Source organism: Peromyscus maniculatus, chromosome X (genome assembly GCF_049852395.1).
Source record: "Peromyscus maniculatus bairdii isolate BWxNUB_F1_BW_parent chromosome X, HU_Pman_BW_mat_3.1, whole genome shotgun sequence".
In the NCBI taxonomy this organism is placed as follows: domain Eukaryota; kingdom Metazoa; phylum Chordata; class Mammalia; order Rodentia; family Cricetidae; genus Peromyscus; species Peromyscus maniculatus.
The window spans coordinates 89,130,951-89,154,859 of NC_134875.1; the positions used below are offsets into that span (position 1 = coordinate 89,130,951).

Genomic DNA, 23,909 nt, shown 5'->3' on the forward strand with positions numbered 1-23,909 from the left:
ATGATTTAACTCAGAAATTCACAGGAAGATTTCAGCTTCTTGGTCAGGTCCATGATGCCCACTTATTCTTGACTGGATCTAAGAAATAACAGCCAGTCGTTAGGACATAACTCTAATGGGCAGCTCATGGAAGCAGCATAGGGTCACACTGTTGTTAAATCCTGGTCTGTCCAGAGACCTCAACTTAAGGTCATAATTTAAAATCATACTTCAAGGACCAGTGAGACCTTTTCCTTTATCCATGAAGTATTTTAAATTATATTTTTAAGTTCTTAAGTGTTAAATGTGATTTTCCTAATTTTTTTCAGTTACTGATTTCTAGTTTGAATCTACTGTGGTTAAAAAAAAAACAAAGTTGGATTTCAATTTGTCTATATTTAATGATGTTTATTGTATGTTCCAGGGTATCATCTAATTTTTTTGTACATGAATGTTCAATCCAACTTTTTGTGATAAGTACAACTCAAATACCCACAATAAGTAAACTGAAGAAAAAATCACATTATTTCCATACAATAGAATATAACTCAAAAATTATTTTAAAAGATGTTAATACATACAGTGAAGAAGTTAGACCACATAGTACATACTACATGAATTGTATTTATACACAATTCTAGAAAATGCAGACTCTTCACTAGATATAGAATTTTGAATGATGGGGTGAGTCAGCTTCTTAGTATATAGCTCAGGCTAGCTTCAAACTTTCAATGAAGTCTAAGCTGTGCATTCCAAGCATTAAAATTGTGGGTGTGTGTACCACTATACTTGGCTTTGGTAATCTTTTTCTTTCTTCATTAGAAAAACACTATGCTACTTCCTTCCAGCTTCCAGGGTTTCTAAAAGGTACCTACTGTCACTTAATTTGCTGTAACTCTTTGGCTATTTCTATGCATATGATTGTCTTAGTTAGGGTTTCTATTGCTATGAAGAGACATCATGACCATGCTAACTCTTATAAAGAAAAAACATTTAATTGGGCTGGCTTATAGTTTCGGAGGTTTAGTCCAGCATCATGGCAGTATCGGATGGCAGTGTGCAGGTATAGGTGGTACTAGAAAAAGAGCTTAGAGTTCTACATCTTGATATGCAGGCAGCAAAAGCAACTGTGTGTCACACTAGATATAGTTTGAGCATATAAGACCTTAAAGCACACATCTATACTGACACATTTCCTCTACCAAGGCCATACCTACTCCAACAAAGCCACAACTCCTAATATTGGCATTCCCTTTGGGCATTCAAAAACATAAGTCTATTCATTCAAACCATCACAATGTTCTACCTTGTTTATTTGAGTGTAAGTATGCTGTGACTTGGCTGTTCTGGGTAGAGAGTCATATGATGCAAAGCTAACACGTTTTCAGCCCTGCTGTCCCTATTTACTGATTTTCTCTTTCTTCTTCTGTTGTTGCTGCTTTAATTATCTCCAGGGAGATCTAAATGTACAATATGTTGTTCAAACTAGAGGCTTAATTATATTTTTGAAACCTCACTTTTCTGTCTGGAAAATCAATTTTAAGTCTAGAGAGAATCTGAGAAAAACAGCAGGAAAAGAATACAATAGTCCAGCAAACAAATGGTTGTGAGTTTTCGCCCTCTTTGTTTTGAGAAATTGTGAGAAACAGTTTCATTCAGTAGCACAGGCTGGTCTGGAACTCACTATGCACTCTTGACTGACCTTGAACTTGTGGCCTTTATGTCTCAGTGCTGGGATTATATGAATAAGACACTATGCTAAGCTAACAAATGGTTAAGCCTTTAACTGAAATGAGAATCAAAAAAATATATAAACGAAGATATCTGGGGTCCAGCAAGTGACTCCCTGGGTAAAGATGCTTGTCATACAAGCCTGATAATGCGAGTTCAATTTCCAGACGCCACGGTCAGGGGAGAAAACCCATTTCTGAAAGTTGTTTTCTGACCTCCACATGATTATCTGGTATGCACTCCACAACGGTAATAAATAAAGCAAAATAGTTACAAACAAGAGAAAGCAAACAAGACACACTATTGTGCTGATGTTGGGAACTTCAGGCTTGAGCAATGAACATGATAAGAGCACTAGTTAACTACTTTTTGCATAGTACCTCCTTATATCCATATTTAGAACAACTTCAGTAAAAATACATTCTTTTCTAAATACAAAGGCTCTAAGATTTCATTTTTTTGATTGGAGGGGGAATTACTCAAAGAAAAAATGCATTAAGTTTGGCTACAGGTATGGCTCATTGATTAAGAGCAAATACTGCTCATGCAGAGGACCTCAGTTTGGTTCCCAAACCTACATTCAGTGTCTTGCAACCATCTGTAATTCCAGCTCCAGGGCATCTGATACCTCTGGTCTTATTCTATCCCTGCCCCCACATACACATAGTTAAAAAATAATTTTAAAGTCTTTTAAAATGCACCATGCCATACCTATATCTTTCAGTCTCACATCTACAAACTAAGGACCTCCCAGTTATATGTAAGTTATCAATATTAATTGACTGGGTTCCATGAAATGGGTCAGTTTTCATTAATCTCCACATAAACAGCCCAAATGGGGGTTGTCTTTTATTGCTTAATCTATCAATTTGCAAAGGCTTAAATACTAACACTTGAATTGTGGTGTTGTAAAAGAAACTCAAAGTGATAAAAATTGTTATTATAAAGGACTTACTAATAGATTTGCTTGGGAGAGATTAAGTCACACAAGTGAAACTTTGCCTAAGTAGCACTAGCTACAAAACACCTCAAAGATAAGCAGCATGCGCACCAGGCCTATTACAGATAAGTAAAATTTATGGTGCTAGAATGTGAATGTTTATTCACCAGGACTGGCCCTGATTCCAATACCAAAGATATACTTCTAAGGGATAGCTAGAGTTGGAGCAGAATAGAATCATAGCCATCATTAATTTTTGGTCTGCCATTAAGTCTCCTATGTTCCTATGAGGAAAAACAAATTCTGTTACAGGGGGCCTACCAGAGAAGACTACTCAGACACAGTTTATGTCCAGTTGAAAGTCTTTATTCCAGCCAGCTGGGACTAAACTCAGGTATTCAGGACCCCAGAATAGCACTGACAATTTAGAGTAAGGGGTTTTTAAAGGTAGAACTATACCCTGCTATCTCACTTAGCAGCTGCAGAGGGAGGTTTTACACAAGCAAGCAGTTTAACAGAAGCTGAGATAAGCAATTAGATGGAGGGGGAGGTTTGCACAAGCAGGCAGTTTAACAGAAGCCAAGATAAATTAGCTGGAGCATCTTGAATTCAGGTTGCTAGAGTTCAGTAATTTTCCACAGAGCTTTCCATGAAGGAGATCAAATTCTAGTCAAACCTAAAACAGCTTCCACAAGAATATAAGATGGAGGAACCTCTGTACCATCTTGCTCTGTCACAAGTCTGCTATGTAGAAAGGATGACCCCGGGTAACAACTACTCAAAAAGGAATAACACTGGTATACCTAAAAATAATTATGGTGATATCTGTGCTATATAAATCTCCTATCTGCCTAAGTGGCCAGACTTGAAGTCTCCTGACTGTTTAAATTGTTCAAAGTGTAACCTTGGGCCAGTAGAGAAAAAGATTTTAGGATGACAGTGTTTGTGGGATGCATAAGCCTAAGGTGTATATAAGTTAGTAAAATCTTCCATTCATTTCTGACTCTTATTTGGGCATTAGCCACAGTCAGCCATGTGCACTGTGGTTAAGAGCCTTTACTTTATCTCTAAGTGTGTAGAGTGATTTCTCACTGAGAAGGCATATTATTTCTATAACAGGATAATGGGTAATTAATATGTTCCTCCACATCTATTTTCCCCAGATTTCCAGAAATTTTCCAGAAAGCCACTGACCATGGACGAACAAAATGCCTTATTCTGGTCTTTATTTTCATCTCTGGCCTCCAACCTGCAACATCCTATGGCAACTGGAAACGAACTCTGTGGGTTGCTAACTAAGTAAACAAGTTGCTAGGCAACCTCACAATTTGAAATCAAGTGGGTAAGAAAGACAAAGAACAGTAAAGTTTCCATGACAAAGGGAGAATAGAACCTTTTTGGGATCAAAGAGATGAAAATTTGAGTCTCCACTCAATTTGCTGCTGAGTCACCCTCAGTAAAATCATTTAATCTCCATTTTAATGAACCAAGGCAAGTCCAATCCAATCAGGAATTAGAATTATTTGCTATGTGTAAGAAGATCACTGTGCACCTTTGTTATTACCTTGTTTTCTGTTCTGTTTCCTTTGTGTTCTTTTTTTCAACCCAGGGACTCTTTTATTAGGCAATCACTTTACCACTAAGCTATATTCCCATACCATTGCTATTATCATGACTCTCCATGATGCCCTTCTGTTCTCCATTTGCCATGTGGAAACTAGAGTGGGAATGGACTGTCTTACTCCATTCCTATTTTCTTGTCTGTGTTTTCTGATCAAAGTTTCAGAGAGGATTGAACATGCTGGTAACAAAGGGATATTGCTGTAAGGTAAGGAAGGAATGATTCTGTTCTATAAAGAGGTTCACAAATTGCAAACATGCCTCTCATAGTCCCATACCCATCCCCATCTATCAAAGCACCATGCATGCACCTATCTCTTTTTGCCCAGTGGACAGGTATCAGTCTTGTCTCTGTACCTTCTCTGGCCATTTTTCTTGACATTCCAAAAATGTTTAGCACCCACAAAACTTCTCTAGGATGTTACCACTCTGCCTGACATGCAGGCTTACTTTGACAAAGTGTATATATTTATAATGTGCCTCACCAGATCACTGAAATTCTTTTGTTTAAAATGTAATTCAACCTCCCAGTTGCCATGGGAATCACCAAAATCATCAAATTCAGTATTCCAGTCTTTTAATAAGTACTTCAGTGGACAAGATTTGCTACCGCGAACATTCAAAATTCCCTACAGTACCACTATGTAGAAACCTGAAGGACAGTTTTACAGGTGTTTCTGGTTCCAGAAGTTGTAGGCACTTGTGACAACCCCAACCTTTTCATTTACTTCTCCTAAATAGTCCACTGCCAAAGATAATTAAAGTGTGATTTGGATTCCCACTCCCTACCCTACCTTTCATTTTCCAGCATGCCTATGTTCTTGGTCCTTTATTTATTTGTGGGTTAACTTTGTGGCTGATCATTTGGCCACAATTAAAAGTATACTTGTCTTGTTAGGTCCTGGAAATAGAAACCTAATTTGGTACCTTTTTCTTGGTACCAATTCTGTGAGAACGATTATGTTCTAGGAATTTCTGTACCTTCCAGTACTGAAGGGTGACACACCCTAGCTGCTGAAGTTTGTATACAAAGGAACTTACCTAATCCTAACTGCCTCAGATTGCAAGGAAAATAAAGAACAAGTGAGAGCATATGATTTCCATGTAAATAAATAAAGAAATATCCAGATAATTTTGATTCCATTCTCTGCTTCTCCACTACCTCTACCCCTTGACAAAAGAGTTTGCTGCTAGCATATGGCTTCCTGGGAGCATGGGCTACATTCCAGATGTGTTTTCTATTACTGCTTGAGAGACAGAAGCTTGAAGCTATCATCAAGGATGGACCTCCTGTTGCGCCGAAGCTTTCTTTGTCGATGCTGGTGCCAGACTACACCACCAAGAGCCAGAGCAACAAGAAGCAGTATTACACACATGGCAATCAAAACAGAAGACAGAATCTCAACATCCTTTATGGGAATCTTCATGCCCAGCATCTTCACATTGTCCCCTCCGATGTCTCTTAGGATTACTGCTGAAATGGAGGAAGAGAAAAGGGATACCCATACATGAGGTTATCTTCTACAGACACCTCCTAGTAAAACAAGTTCATGAATATAGGATAGAATATCTGTCCCCATTCTTCAAACCAGCTGATGAAGACAAATTTCAAATTTATAATCAGATAATTATAATATTACAGCTGGAAGCTTTCCTTGAAAATCAGTGATGTACCTATTCTGTTTACCCATGAAAAGAGCTAAGAGTCACTGGAGAATACTTAAAATGCTATAGAAAAAATAAAAGATTACACTTGGTCTGCATGGACTCAGAGGGATAAATAAGTGAAACTTCATGAAGAACATTAAGTCAAGCCAGCTTATCCATGTTCATTTTAACTATTAGACTGTGACAGCTTGCCTCCATGCTGTGTGGACTCCCATCTTTGTGAATCATGTTAATAGTAATATCAGGTAGATCTTTTTTGATGACTGTGATAGTTTCTGTCATATAAACATTCCACTGTCTTCAACTGAACTACAAGGCAAAGCTCAAAATTTTAAGTTACACATTTCAACCATCTCAGTCAGAGTATAAACTACCTTTCTAGTCTTAATCTGCTATTATTCAACCACAGAAACTCAATCTTTATTTCCCATAAAATATGGCACCTCCATGGGTTCTATCTTTGTTCAGACTTCTTACTTTGCCTGAATACTTCCCTCTCTTTTGTAGCTCCATGTTACATAGCTGCAATTCATTTGGACAATTAATGGTGCCTTCCTCTAGGGTTCCAAATTGCCTGTGTTCTTTCTAAATCTATGGTTTATCTAGTCTGTGACCTAGGGCTAAGTGACTGAATCCCTAATGAATCTTAGTTTATTCTTTTTATAAAATGTAGATAATGATAACCATGCCTAACAAAGGGGATTATTATCAGATTTAAATGAGTTAATAATATGCATGGAATATTTAGCATGGCACCTGGTAAATAGCAAATATACAATAATTATAAGATAGTATTACTGTTTACACGTTCTGTGCCCAGCATCTAGCATTACAATTATTGTTTCTGTGTCTCATTCCATTTTTAGGCACTGGAAAGTAGCAATTATATCTTATTTGTTTTTGTGCCCCTGGTAATTGACACTTGTTTGATGAACGCATAATTGGATGAATGAATGTTCTCACAGAACTGAAAGAAGATGCAAAGTAATGAGTTCAAATAGAAACTGGAAAGCATTCTGGTTCTGAGTTTACATTCTGGCATTTATTCTTCTTGTGACCCTGAACAAACTCCCAATTTAGAAAATTAGTGAGCTTTATTAGTCCAAATATTTTGACAGTTTTTTCCTCAAGTGAGAGTTTATGAAAAATGCACACATTTTATTTATGTATGTATACAAATGTGCACACATTATATACACATATGCACATGCACAAATATATGTTTATATATACACATATGTAACAAACGATAAATGTATACATACACACATATAGTTATACGACATTAGGTTACTTGAGTTGAAGAAAATGTGATCTGAGCACTGCCCTTACATTACCTTTCTCTAACCTTTCCAGGATACATCCCAGTCCATGGTTAACAATTCATGAGACACTTAAGTAGATCATAGGGACTTTACTAATGAGAAGGTGGCTTTCAGTAGAGCTGAAAATCTCCAGAGTAAATTGATATTCTTTAGTATCCCTCTAACATGGGGTTTTTAATCTTTGGGGACATGGTCTCACTTTAAGTCTAGGCTTGTCTTTAACCTATGGTTCTCCTGCTCTACTTCCCAAGTATGGGGATATCAGGGATGATAGCACACATGGGTCTAATAGTCCTTGTACCTCACATAACTTTCTGAATCTTTCTGGTAAAAGACACAAGTGGAGTAAAGAATGAAACAATAATTTTGACCTACACATCATAGGAAAAGAATATTTTCTCAAAGAGAAACAAACAAATGGTCCCCAAGCTACAATTCCCTGGTATTCTATAGAGAAAAGAATAAAAGTAGTTGTTAAAGGACATCTGATATTTGTTCTAGTCTCACATTATTCATGTAGCAATCTTTGTTTTTACTATAACTCTTTCAGGTCTGACCTAGCCGGGTTTGGAATTCTCTTCTCCCTCATAAAACAGTTTGTGAGCTAAGAATACAGCTTTCTATGTGGCTGTTTTCCCAAGCTCCAAAGTTTATGGGTGATACAAGGTGGATAAACATGTTGAGGGTAACTGAATCCTAGTTCATTGGCTTTTAACATCTTACAGAAATCTTAAGGTGTTATATTATGGTGCCCAAGTTTAGTCATGCTAGAAATGCTAGAAGTGTCATATATTACACACACACACACACACACACACACACACACACACACTCCACATGTAACTTCTCAGAGTATAAATATATATCATCCAACATACCTTTTCCAATTTCTTTGGTAATGGTAGTCATAGTACTTAAATGTTCTGTGGGAAAAGACAAGAGGTTGATCCTATTATTCTTTGTACTAATCTATAGGATTTCTATAGGATACTTACATTACTTGAAGCAATTTCTCTTCGGAATTTACTACTTTATTAAGGTCCCTCTGATTGGATTTAATACCTGCTCTAAGAAAACAAGGGAATCCATGCCTGGTACTTTAAACTGAGTCAAAAAACCATAGTAGGGCAGAACATGGGTCTTGTGTGGTGGGGGGTATAGAATACTGTTGTTTATCAAATTAACATAGCATCAAGCCACCTCCTACATAGTTACATTTATCCTTTTAGACATATGATACTCTCAGCCTTAATGAAAGAAGACTCTTTTCTGTGAATAATGATGAATACAGAGGCCTATCGCTGCACAGGTGCTCAGATCTAAACAACACATTTATACTATCCACTCTAAGGCTTTAGGAACACGGTGGAAGAAGTGTCACAAAGAATGTAAGAGATGGAAGATATGGAGAAGGGCTGCAAAATGTCATCTCCTGATCAAGACAAAGCCCCTATAATCACAAACTCAAAGCAGGTGTGGATGCCTGTCGTGGATCTATACAAGAATGGCATTGTCAAGAGTTAAGCATAGATGGAGAAGTAGCTCAGAGGTCTCTATTGCTCATGGCTGGACTTTGCTACAGATAGATTTAGGGATAGTGAGGACCATTGCCTTCAGTTAAGTACCCACTGATGATCTCACCAGGCTCCAACAAATAGTTCCAATCCAATGGTCATGCAGATGGCTCTGATTAAACTGAATGTCACAAAACCAACCTAAAAGTTATGAATCTGAGAAAGGGACTGGTTGAGGTAATTAAAGTGAGAAAGAGTAAGCAGAATATATTAACAGACATGCATGAAACTGTCAGGTAAGAAATTTCATCAGTAAAAACCAATATTAAAATGTTAATTTGATTTTGGGTGGTCACAGGAAACAAGGGCAAGTGCATAGACCTTGGAAGCCAAAATATAACTTACTCATCTGCCTTTATTTCTGTGTTTTTTGTCCCTTTCTCTATCCTCATTGAATACTGTATGATTTTTCCTCCAGCATTTCCCACTATCTCTTCAGAAAGCCCCTGCTCTCTGTCAAATGTACTGCTCTACACATTCAATCCTGTCTCAAAATAATTCTTCCTTTCTTCCTTCAATGAAGCTGAGCTATTTTCTGGGATATGTGCTATTTAAATATTGTTTCTCTCACTTTAGTAAAGAGGGATTTCTTTTGGGGGCCACATTAACTAACTAGAAAAACAAAAACCTTTCTTGTTACTCTCATCTAGTAGTTCTTTCCATCCATGGAAGTCTTTGGTTATTAGTATAGTCTTTCTCAATTCCCATCCCAAGAATAGACACTTTCATTCTAGTTACTTGTATACTTGTATATTCACTCCAGTTTTACCACTCATGGTCAATCATGGTTATACTGGATTGCTCATCCAGAGCTGCACCACCACAGAAATCCCAAAACTAATAGAAATATCTCTTTTTAATGCTTATTCTTTTGCTAGCAAAAATCCTGTTATTCTCCCCCTCATTAAACATTTTATTCCTAAACCATTTGACTTCCCTGACCTACCCATTTCATCCATATCTTCTCTTCCATTAATTACCAGACTAGAATCCACAGTCCATAACTTCAAACACTCATATATGGAATCACAATAACTATACTTGCCTTGTATTTTACCCAATATGCTGAATAACACCAGAAAAAAATACACATGTAAAAATTTGGATTCACTTTGTCTAATTTTAACTAAGCCCTCAATGCTATAAGGCAATAATGATTTTATTTCTCACTCCAAAGTAGCTATCCTAACCCTTCTCCCAATTTCCTCAAATAGTTCCTCCTCAGCAGATGACTCTATAAGCTACATCACAGAGGAATTAAGAGAGCATAAGGCAGAAAACCTGTTTGCCAAGATCTCCTTCTAAGCCTACACACTGATCCTCTTTGTTCTGTCTACACTCTTATCACAATAGAAAGATTCTCTTCCTCCAGTATTGTATTCATCCTTCATCTTAGATGTGGCTCATATGCCTCATAGCTTCATCATGAACTTTATCCAAGAAATAGGCTTTTTAGAAATTGGAAACAACCTAGAGGTCCCTCAATAGAAGAATGGGTAAAGAAAATGTGGTACATTTACACAATGGAGTATTACTCATCTGTTTTTTTTTTAAAAAAAAAAAGTACATCAGGAAATTTGAAAGCAAATGAATGGAACTAGAAAAAAAAAATCCTAAGTAAGGTAACCTAGACCCAGAATGACAAACATGGAAATATCCATTTATATGTGGATATTAACTGTAAAGTTGATGATAACTAAACTACAATCTGCAGACCCAAACAGGGTAGGTATAAGCAATTAGATCTCATTAGGAAAGGGAAGTAGAATAGATAATTATAGATCAACACAGATTGGGGGCAGGAACAGAAGGATCGAGTGGAGAGGGGATTGTGGGAGGGAATATCGGGAGAAACGGCTAAAATTAAGTGACATTTGAGAGGCAGTATAAAAGCCTAATACACTAGAAATTTCTTAAAATACATATATGAAGGTGATCTAAATGAAATAGCCAAGTAACAAGGGAGGCACAGTCCCAGTCCCAGCTGGCCATCCCTTGTCACCAAACAAAGCTTCCTGTACCAGGATTGGGGTACATCTAATTGAGTTGTTGGCCAAAAGGGCCCAATGGGAAGGCCCGAACAACTCAGGCTATTGATAAGACTACAGATTGTTTGCCACAACCTGAGAGCAAGACCCCATTGCTGAAGACAACACCTGCACAACTCATTGGACATGGAGAAGCTACGCTTGTGCCCACATACAAGCCTCCACCTCTGAGTTCTAGCTTCTTTGGTACAGAAATGTATTCTGCATGCTCTCAAAAGAGAAACATAAACACCAAGTCAGCCACAAACCCTTTGCCACAAACCCTTTCATCTACAATGGTGTCATGCCTGCAAGATGTGCTAGAGCAATGGGGGCACAAAACTTGTGGGATTAACCAACCATAACTGATTTAACTTAAGGTCCATTCTATGACATGGAACCCATACCCAGTACTACCTAGGTGGCCAAGAACCAATGACTAGATGGCCCAGTGACCTAACAGAAAACTAAATAATATTGATCTACAAGAGGAAAACAACAACAGAAAGCATAGTGATTAAATGACTTCTAATGACATTCTGCTATATTCATAGATCAATGCCTTGTTCAGCCATCATCAGAGAAGTTTTCTCCTACAGCATTTGAAACAAAGATAGAGAAGCACAGCTAGATGTTATGCAGAGTATGAGAGATCTTGGAACAATCAGCTCTAAATGGTAAATCTCCATCAAATCCCTCTCAGCTCAAGAGCTCAGGGAACCCCAAGGAAGAGGCAGCAGAAAGAGTGTAAGAGCCAGTGAGGATGGAGGCCACGAAGAGAACAAGACCATCTAAATGAACATGAGCAAAGCTTACATGAACTCACAAAGACTAAGGCAGCATGTACAGGGCCTACATGGGTCTGCACCAGATCCTCTGCATATATGTTATAGCTTTTAGTTTAGTGTTTTTTATAGAATTCCTAAGGGTACAAATGAGTTGGTCTCTGATTCTTGTGCCTTTTGGGTTCTTTTCTTTCTATTTTTTTGTCTTGTAAAATTTTGATGTGACAATTTTTGTTTTATCTTATTATATTTTATTTTGTTATATCTTTTAAAAAAATGAATGAATGAATGAATTGGAAACCTAGCCACTTGGGTAAAGGTTAACAACTGAACACTCATTAATATCTGCTGGGAGAGGGAAAATCAATTTTCTCCAATGGAGTGACACTGGGTATATCAACCAGTCCAGGGCAGGTCTCATGGTCAGGAGTAGCCGACCAATGTATACTGTACTTCACTCATGGTCAGGAGTAGCTGACCAATGTATACTGTACTTCACTGTGTGTGTGTGTGTGTGTTTCTGTGTGCACGCATGCTCATGGGTACTTTTATTTGGTTACAGTTTGGTGGCTTTTATTTGGTTACAGTTTGGTGGAGTTTTGTTGCTTATTTTTCTATTTGTTTTTTCTTTCATTTTGCTTTCTTATTTCTGGAAGGGTGTTCTTGTATGGGGTTTTTATTTGCTTTTTTTTTTAAAGAACTGAAATTTGGGTGGGTAGGGAGAGGGAGAAAATCTGGAAGGACTTTGGGGAAGGGGAAGAATATGATCAGAATATACTTAAATCTAAAAATTTGTTTTAAATTGTTAAAATAAAAACCTTAAAAGAAAAAAGTTAGGCTTTCTCTCTTTATCTTTAACTCTATTTTCTGATTGCGCTGTTAGGATATGTAGAGTCAGAGCAAAATGAGATCATTCATATTGGATAAAGAAACAAAACTGCAAATAGGTTAAGAGGTATGGGTTGGATCTTCTCAAAGGGTAATTTGAGGTACTCTGATGATACATATTGAGATGTTCTCATATTTTGAATGGCTCATATATGAAGATAACTTATAATGTCATAAGAGAGCCTATTTCTTGAATCTATAGCACCTTGATGGTGTGTCTTCTGGTCTGTGGACTGATAGAAAAATGAAGTCTGGGTTCTGGGGAATTGTACCACAGTAATAAGTAAACACAACAGAAGCAATATTCTAGCATTACGATTTGTCAGAGAAAAACTCTTCAATGATAGGAGAAATCGTATGTGCTATCATTTTATCTTCTTCCATTAAGTTAAGAACAGAGTTGTATTCTGTACTCTAGTTTGCTAAGCCTGTTTGAATAGTCAAAGGTAACTTGCCTCTCCATGTCTTTTGATAGAGTCAGGGGCTGCCAATTTCAGAATAGTTACTCTAATACCATTATTTTCCAAAGCAGTGTGATATATGAAAAAAAACTTAAAAAACATCCATACAAGTAACATTATATGGACTGAGCTGGCTATAGTTAGGAAAATATACGTATATATAGATATACATACATGCAATCAATAATAATTAATGGAAAAGTGGTTCGTGACTGAAAAACAGCATGGGGGACTATATGCAAGGGTTTGGAGAGAGGAAAGGGAAGGGAGAAATGCTATAATTGTATTATAATCTCAAAAATAAAAACAAAGTAAAAAATATGCATTGATCCAAAAAGCTTCTTGGAAGGGAGATAGTTAGTGCTGGTGGCTGAACATAGTTCATGTTGAAGAAGAGAGACACTTAACATTTCACTTAGAGATAATTCTGAAGAACTGTCATTCACAACCTTCACAAAGCCATGATTATTCACTAGAATTATTTTCTTCTCTTTAGCAAAGGACTCACTATGAACTGGGGGTGTAAATCAGTGAGCATGTCTGTGTCTGTGCATGATGTGTTGTGTTGTATATATGCTCACATGTGTTTGTGCAGGTATGTGTGCTCATGCCCATGCATTCAAAACCTTTGCTTCATTGACAGAGTCTCCCACTGAACCCAGAACTTGCTGTTTGGCTTAGCTAGTAAGTTCTCAGCATTTTCCTGTCTTCATCCTGCAGCACTTGGGTTACAGGTATTTTGGTCACACCCAGCTTCTTTTAAATGACTGTAAACTTAGGTTCTCATGCTTGCTTTCAAACACTGTTGCCCACTCAGCCATCTTCCCAGCCCCACACACTTGTCTTTATTGTCAATGACCACATCAATTCACTAAGAATTTCCTTGACATAGTACTTCTATTAGACATTAAATGATGAATTTGTAAATAAATAAACTAATTTTTTGTCAAAGGGTGGTAAACCTACACTAGCAAAGAGCCCTCCCAGTTTCAGACTAGGCCAACACATGTGAACTTATTACATTTGCAAGGGAGAATGAGAAATGCAGCTTGGGGAAATGTCTAAATGGGCCCTGTTCTATGATAAAACCTGTTTCTTCTGGGCCAGTAGGGGGAAGTTCAAGTGGTTCTTTACTATCAACTGGTTTCTACAGGCTAGACAAAAGATTAGAAAATAACATACTTGAGTGGCTTGGGTCCTACCTTTGTGAGACAAGACAGTAAAGATGGTCTCCATGCCAGCATGAACATGGTCAGTCACGTGGCAGTGCATCAGCCATGTCCCGGGGTTGCTGGCTACCATCTCTACAACCTCAAATGTCCCTGGGAAGAGATCCACAACATCTGCCCGGTAACTGTGTCCATTCTGTAAGAAAAATGATGGAGAGAAGAACTGAAAATTATAGGAACCAATTTACAGCTTACAGGAACTAAAAGTCTATGATGCTAAGGATTAAAAGATAAAGTTCTTAAAAACTCCAAAATGTCTGTACCAATGAGAAACTTCAAGTGTCCATTTTATTTCTCTCTCCTAGAATCCAATCATGTAAACTAAAACAACACAGCATTTTCCTCCTTCTACTTTTCCATCAAGTGCCACAGATGAAAGATGTTACCAGTTCTTTTAGAGGGTTGAAACCTAGTTTCTCTGAAATTTTCCATAAGCTAAAATCTGGAGAGTCTGGATTAAGTTCTGATCTCTAAGAAGGATCTACATGTTTCCTTTAGAAGTGAATTCAGTTTAGTTTCTCCTTTTTACCAAGACCCTGATCAAAATTGTTCTAGATCCTCTAAGTCTACAATGATGCCTTCAATTCTGTGCTCTTTTCCTAAGATTAAAACATTTTCATAATCACAAATTGTTTCTATGTAGCTCCTGAACTTAAACTCTTGTTATGATGGATTAAAGACTTTTAGGGATTTTAAGAATATTTGAAATCCTTTGCTCTTAAGGTCATTGCTCATTGAGTCTAAAGTCTTTGGCTCAGATACAGTGACACTGGTACCTTCCATCTACTTACTTTTTGTTTGTTTGTTTGTTTTTTGCTTTTTGTTTTTTCGAGACAGGGTTTCTCTGTGTAGCTTTGCACCTTTCCTGGAACTCGCTTTGAAGACCAGGCTGGCCTCAAACTCACAGAGATCCGCCTGCCTCTGCCTCCGGAGTGCTGGGATTAAAGGCGTGTGCCACCACCGCCCGGCACCATCTACTTACTTTTTAAATGAGGCAGTCTCTTACTTACCAGAAGGAAAAGCTAAAGACTGGAAGTTAGTACTGTTGGGATACACAATTGAGTAGAATCCCCTAATAGATGTTCCATATTGTAGACCTTCATATTTCCTTAACCATTACCTTATTCCTTGCCATTGCCTTCTGCAATGACTCTCAAGGCATTGTTTTAACCACTCCTATGGGGCTCAACCATATTTCAGCTCACCTGGTAGAGGAAACTCTCTGCATGGAAGTGTACAGTGTGAATGTCAGTATCTTGGCCCATGGCTAGCATGTACCAGGCTATTCTTTCTCCTTGGTATACAGTAAGACCCCTGAGATTAGCATAGAGTTTCCCGTTGATGGCTGTAAAAGAAGAAAATGTCTCATATCTTTTCTTTTATTTACATTTTGCCCTATGTCTATTTCCTATCATTTCTGATGATAGCAATAGACTACTAATTTTCTACATCTCTCTCTTCAATGTATTTTCCACAATAATGATTTCAGAGTTATCTCTAAGCAATTATTCTGACCATGTAATTCTAAAGTTAAAAAAAAAATTAAGGGCTCCTCCCTTTCCCAAACAATAACTCCATGGTTCTACAGCTTAACCAATAAGTTCATTCAAAATACACCTCCACACCACCTTCCCAGATTCATCTCCTACTACCAACAGCTTTGATTCCAATTAGTAAGATTCTTTTCTTTCACCGTCATTCACTTGGTCTATACATGTTATCTGGATTCTTAGGTTTCTGAGTTTCCCTCTCATAAATACTGCTTCCTTATTATTTCTCTTTAAAATTTCACCTCCTTAAGAAAACTTTTCTGATTTCCTAAGCTGCTCTGTGTAACCTCAATTTCTTATGCCACCTTCCCCCTTTGAACTCCTCCAATACTCCTCAGCATGATTCATTAGAACTCTCCAAAATCTGTCTGCCAGGTTTATTTATCTTTTAAGGTGTGAAAGCTTATGCTGCCAACTTGTCTTAGGTTACTAATAAGTAGGAAATAAATTTATTTAGTTATTTATTTATTTATTTGCAGTACTGCAAGCAGATAACTCAGACTACAATATACATTGTTTTGATGACCACATTCTCTTCCAAAGTCACATCCTATGCGACAAAGACACTGATATTCATTGTTACATCAACTCATATTGGTAGAATTTTACCCAAACCAATTTCCTCCCACGTCTCATTTTCTCACACATGAGAGGTAATTTCTACTCTACTCTTCAAGAGGGAAAATAATGGAAGGAACAGCTACAATATTGCTCTATGTCTACCAACATCAAATTGTGGATTTGGTAAAAAAAAAAAAAAAAAAAAAAAGAACCAAAATTGCTCAGCTCAGCCACTTCTAGATATATTATCTCTTTGATCATAGAAAAGGGTGCAAATTGGTTCACTAATTGGTTCTGGTAAGATCCTGCCTCTCTTAATGCAGAGAAATTTTGTTGTCCATTGATGTCAATGACAATTTAGAAAACCTGTCTGTTGCCAGGAAAGTATCAGCAATCATATTTAGTTATAAAATGAAATTCAGTTTTCCAATTAGCATTCTCAGTAATAAGGCTCATATTTTATCTTAACCATTTATTTTTCTCAGTTGGTTCAGAAATGTAGAGGAAGAGTTAGAATATTATTTTTCTTGTCCCCTTGGACTACAACATTATTTTTATTTGTATTTATAGTACTAGTACTAAGCAGATGTCCAAAGATACCTGCTATCTAGCTACCTAGGTAGAGTAATATCTGAAGTTTGGAAAATGGACACCTGAGTAGGTGAAAGTGGGTATTAGCCAAGTCCTGAATTGGGAGGATGTAACTGTGCCCTTATTTCCTCTTTGTTCTAGCCCATTTTATTTCCTTGATTTGACAGAAACTAAAAAAGTTCACTTTGTAAAGTTGTGAATCATCTGTTCTAGTGTGAATCACTCATCTCTCCATCAAGGGGAAATAGATAAAATCTGTAGGACAATAGGATACTACTTTTGAGTTCCATTAGAGTCATTATCAAAGCTGCACCTCACTTTCAGATCAAAGAAATCTTGGGCGAGAAGTGCTAGGGAGAGATCACTTCATACATTCCTCTGCACTTAAGCCCTCCCTCTTATTTGTGACTTTTTTGTGAAAAGCTACCAGATAGCTAGAGCAAAAAAAGGCTTTGATGATAGTTCTCCCACCCTAGATCCATTCAAGAGCCAAAAAGTTCTTCCTTGTATGTAACGTAAGTTCAGTGTGCTATTCTCTATGACTATCTTCTCCAACTACTCCATGTAAATTCAAACTTTGTTTTAAAAGTAATAAAAATGACAAATTCTCCTTCTTGTGTCTATATTGACAAAACAGATCCAGAATTTAAAGTGGTGATTAAATATCATGCGTTTGAGAGGAAAACAAATTCAGAATTTTGAAACAGAGGGGCACTTACCAGGTGGCTATTTATGTATATAGAGGGCCATAAATGTCCATCTTCCATTATCTAGTATGTTAAAATTTGCTTGTGTCATGATGATCACTTTAAAGAATTAGCTTCCTTCTTTCTGGGCACCTCATCTAATATATACCACGTATCTGATTTGCAAATATATGTGTAGAATAATAAGAAAGGCTTTTCTCTAAGTCATTTCTAATCCACTGTCCAACTTTCTCATCTATTCCAGAATTGTGCACCCATAGATAGAGATGAACTTAACAGATCATCTCATGAAAACAGTGCAGACTACTTTGAAATAGGAGTAACTTCTTTTCTACAGACCATGCATTTTATTGCTCTCCAAGAAAGTCGCATCCTGTGGGTTAACATGGTGTGTCTCTCTGGGCCCATAAATTGCGATATTCTCCTCCAAATACCAAGATTGGTTCTCATCAAAGATCAAAAACAGCAAGGCAAATTCCCGGTCCATATCATTCCGACCTCCATGGGGTCCCAAGATGCCCTTTCGACAGACGACTAAGGGTCCCACCAGGCCACTATACATGTCCTAATGAAGGGAGAAAGACATGAGGTTACTCCTGAATGAGGGTAGTCTATAAAGAATTGAGTCACAAATAAGCATACTCAAAGCCCCTTAGCACTACATCATAAATTCCTTATATTCATAAGTATGCTATTCTGATATCTAAATTCATCCTAGCAATCATTTAAGACACAGTTGAGATGTGATGTATAACTTATGCTTTAGCTAGATTGAATTATTCATTAATTTTTAAATATACTGACCTAATGACTTTTTAGGCAGTTTCCTATGCTTGCAGTGCCCTCCTTCCAACATACTCCTTATCTATGGCACACTCTCCTTTAGATTTCCAAGCCCAGATTACAGGTAGCTTCCTTTCTGATACCTTCTCTACTTCCCCTTTGCTCAGTTGTACCATACACTTTGAAAGTGGGAAGATGCCTTATATTTGTATCATCACCAAGAAAAATACACACAATAGAGCAGACACAATATATTGCTGATGACTTGTTGTGATTAACTGGCTAGATAGACAAAATGTATTTTCCAGATTAGGAAACAGAGGCAGCATGACTTTAATATAGTTATTCCAAAGTCACTCTGGAGCCAAATTTGTGACTAGCCCCCTAATTTCATGGCAACTACCCCCATTTTTTTTAAAAATATGAGAACATACTGCTTTACAAGATCCAAAAAACATGAGACAAAAAAGAAACTCCTCATGACAAGTATCTGATGTCATACACTACCTTCATCCCTCTTCTTGACTATTAAAATAAGGCAAGCATTTGAGGAAATTTTCTCAAATCCCAGGTATTACAGAGCTGTTTGTTGGTTGGTTTTTTTGTTTGTTTGGGGTCTTTTGTTTTTTGGGTTTTTTTTTTTTTTTTTTTTTTTTTTTTGGTTTTCCGAGACAGGGTTTCTCTGTGTAGCTTTGCGCCTTTCCTGGAACTCACTTGGTAGACCAGGCTGGCCTCAAACTCACGGAGATCCACCTGCCTCTGCCTCCCAAGTGCTGGGATTAAAGGCATGCACCACCACCGCCCGGCTTGTTTGTTTGTTTTAACTACATCTTTTATCATCGTTTTACCAGGTAGTTTGCTCATTTCTGAGATCCTTCTTTCAATATTCAAATTTTTCTTTACCTTGATGGGATCCACTGCAGAATAATAAATCCAGGAAACACAAGCAGAGTCCCTGGGCCCAGGACCAGATCTTTCTGGGATATTCCACTGGTAAGTAAGGACTTCACCTGAGAAGCGTAGCAAGGCAAATATCTCATTGGAGCAAGTACAGCATTTCTCTCAATTTCTAAAAGCTACAGTAGGTGAGGCTCCACTCCCTCAAGATCTGTCTCCATCATGCTCATAGCAGGCTCCACTTTATTTTTGTTACACTTTTTTCTCCTTTCTTGGAAAAACTCAGTATTTCATTTCTAGCCTGTCCAGGCACAGAGCTCAGGCCTAATCCTGTGGTGATGCAGTCCTGCTGCTGTTTTCAGTAGCGGTGATGTTGTATCATTTAGTTTCCGTGTACATCTTGATTTCCTGCTGTTGTCCTAAGTGAAACTGTTTCCATTCGCCCTGTGCTCATCTCCCTCCTCTCTTTTAATACTCTCCAGAAGATTTCAGTCACATACCATGATCTATGTCTTGAAAAAATCTTATACTTTAAGCAAGACTTACCTTGTTACTAAGCTCTGAATCCAAGATTATAATTAAACATTAGGTATCATTTAATACTGTCCTAATAGCAAATAAAAATGGAAATTCTCTATTAGGGGATATAGTTCAGTGACAGAGCATCTAAATATGTATGAAGGCCTACCTTCAACCTTCAGGACCAAACACAACCTAAAATTGCTATAAATTTAATTCTCTCATTTGAAAGAAATACTTTTTTTCCCAAAGTGTGCCCCCAATGTTTAGAAACAGTATATCTATTCTCCTAGTTGACAAGACTCAAAACTTTAATGTTCATCTATTCAGCATCCAATGAAGTACCAAGTCTTGTGATTCTATCTCTATAACATATTTTAGGTTCTTTAAGATTATTTTATTTTAAATTCACATATATGGAGAGTATGTCCACATACTGTTGATGGCCATTTAGACAAGAAGGCACCATGACATTCTTCGGAGCTGGAGCCATAGATGATTGTAAGCTGCCTGGTATGTGTTTTAGGAACTGATTTCACATCCTCTGGAAGAGCAACATTTGCTCTTAACCATGGATTCATATCCCTACTCCAGATACTTTCAAGATTCGCAAGTAGCTGCCATCAGAGATTATATAAACAGATTATATAACAGTAAAATTTTATATATATATATATAAAACAGTAAACAGATTATATTAACAGTAACAACTGTTAAAAAAAAAAAAGAGGAGACTATGCCGGAAGTTCCAAGAAGGCAATTTTGTTGAGTCATCACCCATAATAGGGTGAGGATTTCAATGGTTTTTTGAATTATCCATGTTCCTGTAAGTAACCACTGAACTATTAATGCTACTTTAAGCACCCCAATAAACTCACCAGTTCGTGAAGGTAGCTTTGGGTAGAGTGGTTCGCTTGACCAATTGTCACTACTCAATCTGTGGTGAATAGACCTCTGCTCATATCTCTCCAGGAAAGGTGAACTAGCTCCTAAGAAGGCCCTCGGCCTCTAACCTTGCCTTTTCCAACCAACTTCCAACTATTCTCATATTGACCTTCTATAGCAACTTTAATGAGATTTGATTTACAAACCATACAATTCACTCATGTCTAACTACCCCATTTTGATCATTATGTACTTATATGCATATATAGAATTATCACATATAGCCCATAAATATATTCAATTAATTTAAATAAACAAATTAAAAACTGTACCCCCAAATAATATACTTTCACATAGTTTTATAGCTACTACAATGATCTATTTTATAACAATTCATTACAATCAACAAATCTACTCACCACTCCAATGCAACCACAAACTTGTTTTCTATCTCATCCTGAACATACAAATTGAATCATATGTTTTATTGTCCTTCTCTTACTAGATTATTTCATTGTTACAATATTTTCATGATCTACACATGCTGCCATATATACAGTTACTTTTTATTGCCAAAGTATACGGCATTTTATGGATATATTACATTTTATTCATTCACTCATCAGTTGATAGATATTTGGGTATTTCTACATGAGTGTAATATGAATAACACTGACATTAAGGACTACAGTTGTAGCTCAGTGGTAAAGTACTTTCCTAGCATGCATGAGACCCTTGGTTTAATTCACAAAACCATAAAAGTGCCACTATCAATTATCATACAGGTTTTTGTATGAAGTTATGTTTTCATTAATCTTTGATGTATAACTTAGTGTGAAATTATTGAATTATAGAGTAATGCCAATTTTTAACAATTGGAAGAATTGGCAAGCTGATTTGCAAACCAGCTGAATCATCAAACATCACTATGTAGATTCTACTTTCTTAATAAGAACTAGTTATCTTTTTTCTTAATTTTGCTTTAGTGAAGGAAATAGGCTATTCTAATGAAATTCTGATATGTTGTTTTCTCCTGTCTAACGATGTTGAGAATTTTCTCTGGCATTTACTGGTATTTTTAAATACTTTTTGGGAAAATATTTATTTAAATCATTTGCTCACTGTTTTTTTGATAAAACAATAAAGAACTCTTAGAATTTAACAAAACAAAAAAACTGCCCAATTAAAATGAGCAAACTTTTGAACAGACAATTTGCTTAAAGATGATATAAAACTATAAATAAGAACATAAAAGATTTTCATCATCATCAGCTATCAGGAAAATGAAAACCAAAATCAAATATCACAATGATATTTTTTGTAGCTTAGTGGCTGAATTTTCCCTAACATGCACAAGGACTCCACCATCACTAAGTAAGCATAATATCATATCACTGGTCACATATGATTTAATAACTTCAAGTAATTCTCATGTTCACTAAAGCTGAAAACTAGTAAACTATATATCATCTTGGAACCCATCTCCTCTGGTATTAGACCAGTAGATGCTAAACCGAGCTGATGAAAGCTGCTTGACCCTGAGTATTGTAGCTTTTAAAAATGTATTCACACTCTCAGTTATGTCCCAAGTGCTGTTTAAATTTGGAGCCCCATATCCTGTTCTCCTTGGTGACTCCAAATTTTTACCACATTTTTCACGTCTTGCCTGTTTTGTACCTCACTCCCCAAGACTCTTTTTCACTTGGACTTTACACAATCATAATAATTATGACACTGCCAAATACTTGTATAGCACTTACTACACATTGAAATCCTGAATTTTCAAAAAAAAAAAAAAAAAAAACCTTTGTAGATATGAAGTGAAGGTCACAGATAGATGTTAAAATAGCTTCCCAAATGCCACACAGAGGACTCTAGAATTCTGCTCTTACCATCTAGATTAGTAACTTTTCTTGTCCTTGTGACAAAACATCTAATATAAACAACTTAAAGAAAGATTTATCTCGAGTCATGGTTTCAGTACATCATGATTAGCAGGGAACAGTAGAGCAAGCAGCTCCCAATATAGTGTTCAGGAAGTAGAGTGAGGTAATGCCTATACATTTGGCTCCTTACTCAGAAGGGCAGTATATAGGATGTTGCTATCTACATACAGAATAGGTCTTCCTGCCTTAATTTTTCTGGAAATGCCATCACAGACACCCCCAGAGGGGTATTTCACAAATCCCTACCAATGCTTCAGTTCAACTAAAGTGAGAATAAAAATTACCCTTCACATAGCACGCTGAAGGCTCTCATCTCTTATACTGCCACTGCCAATTCTAGTACCACACGTGAATGTAGATCCAGCAGTCACTCCAGTCTCTGATGAGGACGTTCTCTTTTTCTGACTTAAGATTACTACTTTGATGAGAGTTCCCAATGCCATTTCTTCTTGTAGATTTCCACATTTAGCTCATCCTCCCACCTGGCTCTGTAACTTCTCCTCTGCTCAGCCCTCTTCCCATATAGACCATGCTCGGTTTTCTCCTTGCTTCTGTTGTTTCCCCCAAGTTGCTGTTTCTCTCAACTTAATCTGGCTTCCTTTACAATTAAGTATTTTGCAGTTCCGCCAACATTTACTATCTCAATTTCTTCATTTCATTTTCACTACTTAACCCTCTATCTGTTGCTGGTCCAAATGTGTCCCTTCCAAAATATTATATATTGAAGTCTTAACCCCTATTAGCTCAGACTCTGACCTCATTTAGAAACATGGTCAAATTAGAAACAAGAGGAAATCAGTTTTAAATGAGGTTAGTAGGGCAAGCCTCCAATATTACCCAGTATCCTTATAAAAAGGAGAACTTTAGGTGTAGAGCCACATATAAAAAGAAAATGACCCGAAGGTAGAGTGCCCTGGTTGGTTGGTTGTTTTTGTCAACTTGATGCCAGTTAGAGTTATTTGGGAAGAAGAATATCAGTTTAGAAATTGCTTCCATCAGATATAGACAAGTGTGTATGGCATTTTCTTAATGATTAATGAGGGAGGGCCCAGCTCACTGTGGGTTGTACCCCCCTGGGGCACGTGGTCCTAGGTTCTGTAAGAAAATAGGCTGAGCAAGCTATGACAAGTGAGTCAGTAAGCAGCACCCCTCCATGGGCTCTACTTCAGATCCTGCATCCAGGTTCCTACCTTGAGTTCCTGCCCTGACTTCCTTTGATGATACAATCTGATGTGGAACTGTA

General features: G+C 37.0%; 1 protein-coding gene across 6 annotated transcripts in view; it reads right to left on the bottom strand.

Annotated features, from left to right (window-relative positions):
* Positions 1 to 363: 363 nt before the first annotated feature.
* Positions 364 to 23,909, bottom strand: part of Heph (hephaestin) — an 83,643-nt gene continuing 60,097 nt past the window's right edge. For 5 of the 6 annotated variants that reach the window (XM_076562765.1, XM_015999681.3, XM_015999680.3 and 2 more), the window contains 6 exons: positions 19,323 to 19,429; positions 17,976 to 18,201; positions 15,433 to 15,572; positions 14,201 to 14,363; positions 8,142 to 8,186; positions 376 to 5,744 (listed from right to left, as the gene is read on the bottom strand). In XM_076562765.1, the coding sequence (XP_076418880.1) occupies positions 5,512 to 5,744; positions 8,142 to 8,186; positions 14,201 to 14,363; positions 15,433 to 15,572; positions 17,976 to 18,201; positions 19,323 to 19,429 (914 nt within the window). In that variant the 3' untranslated portion in view covers positions 376 to 5,511. Of the gene's footprint in view, positions 5,745 to 8,141; positions 8,187 to 14,200; positions 14,364 to 15,432; positions 15,573 to 17,975; positions 18,202 to 19,322; positions 19,430 to 23,909 lie in introns of all 6 variants that reach the window. The other variant, XM_042269130.2, reaches the window with a different exon arrangement.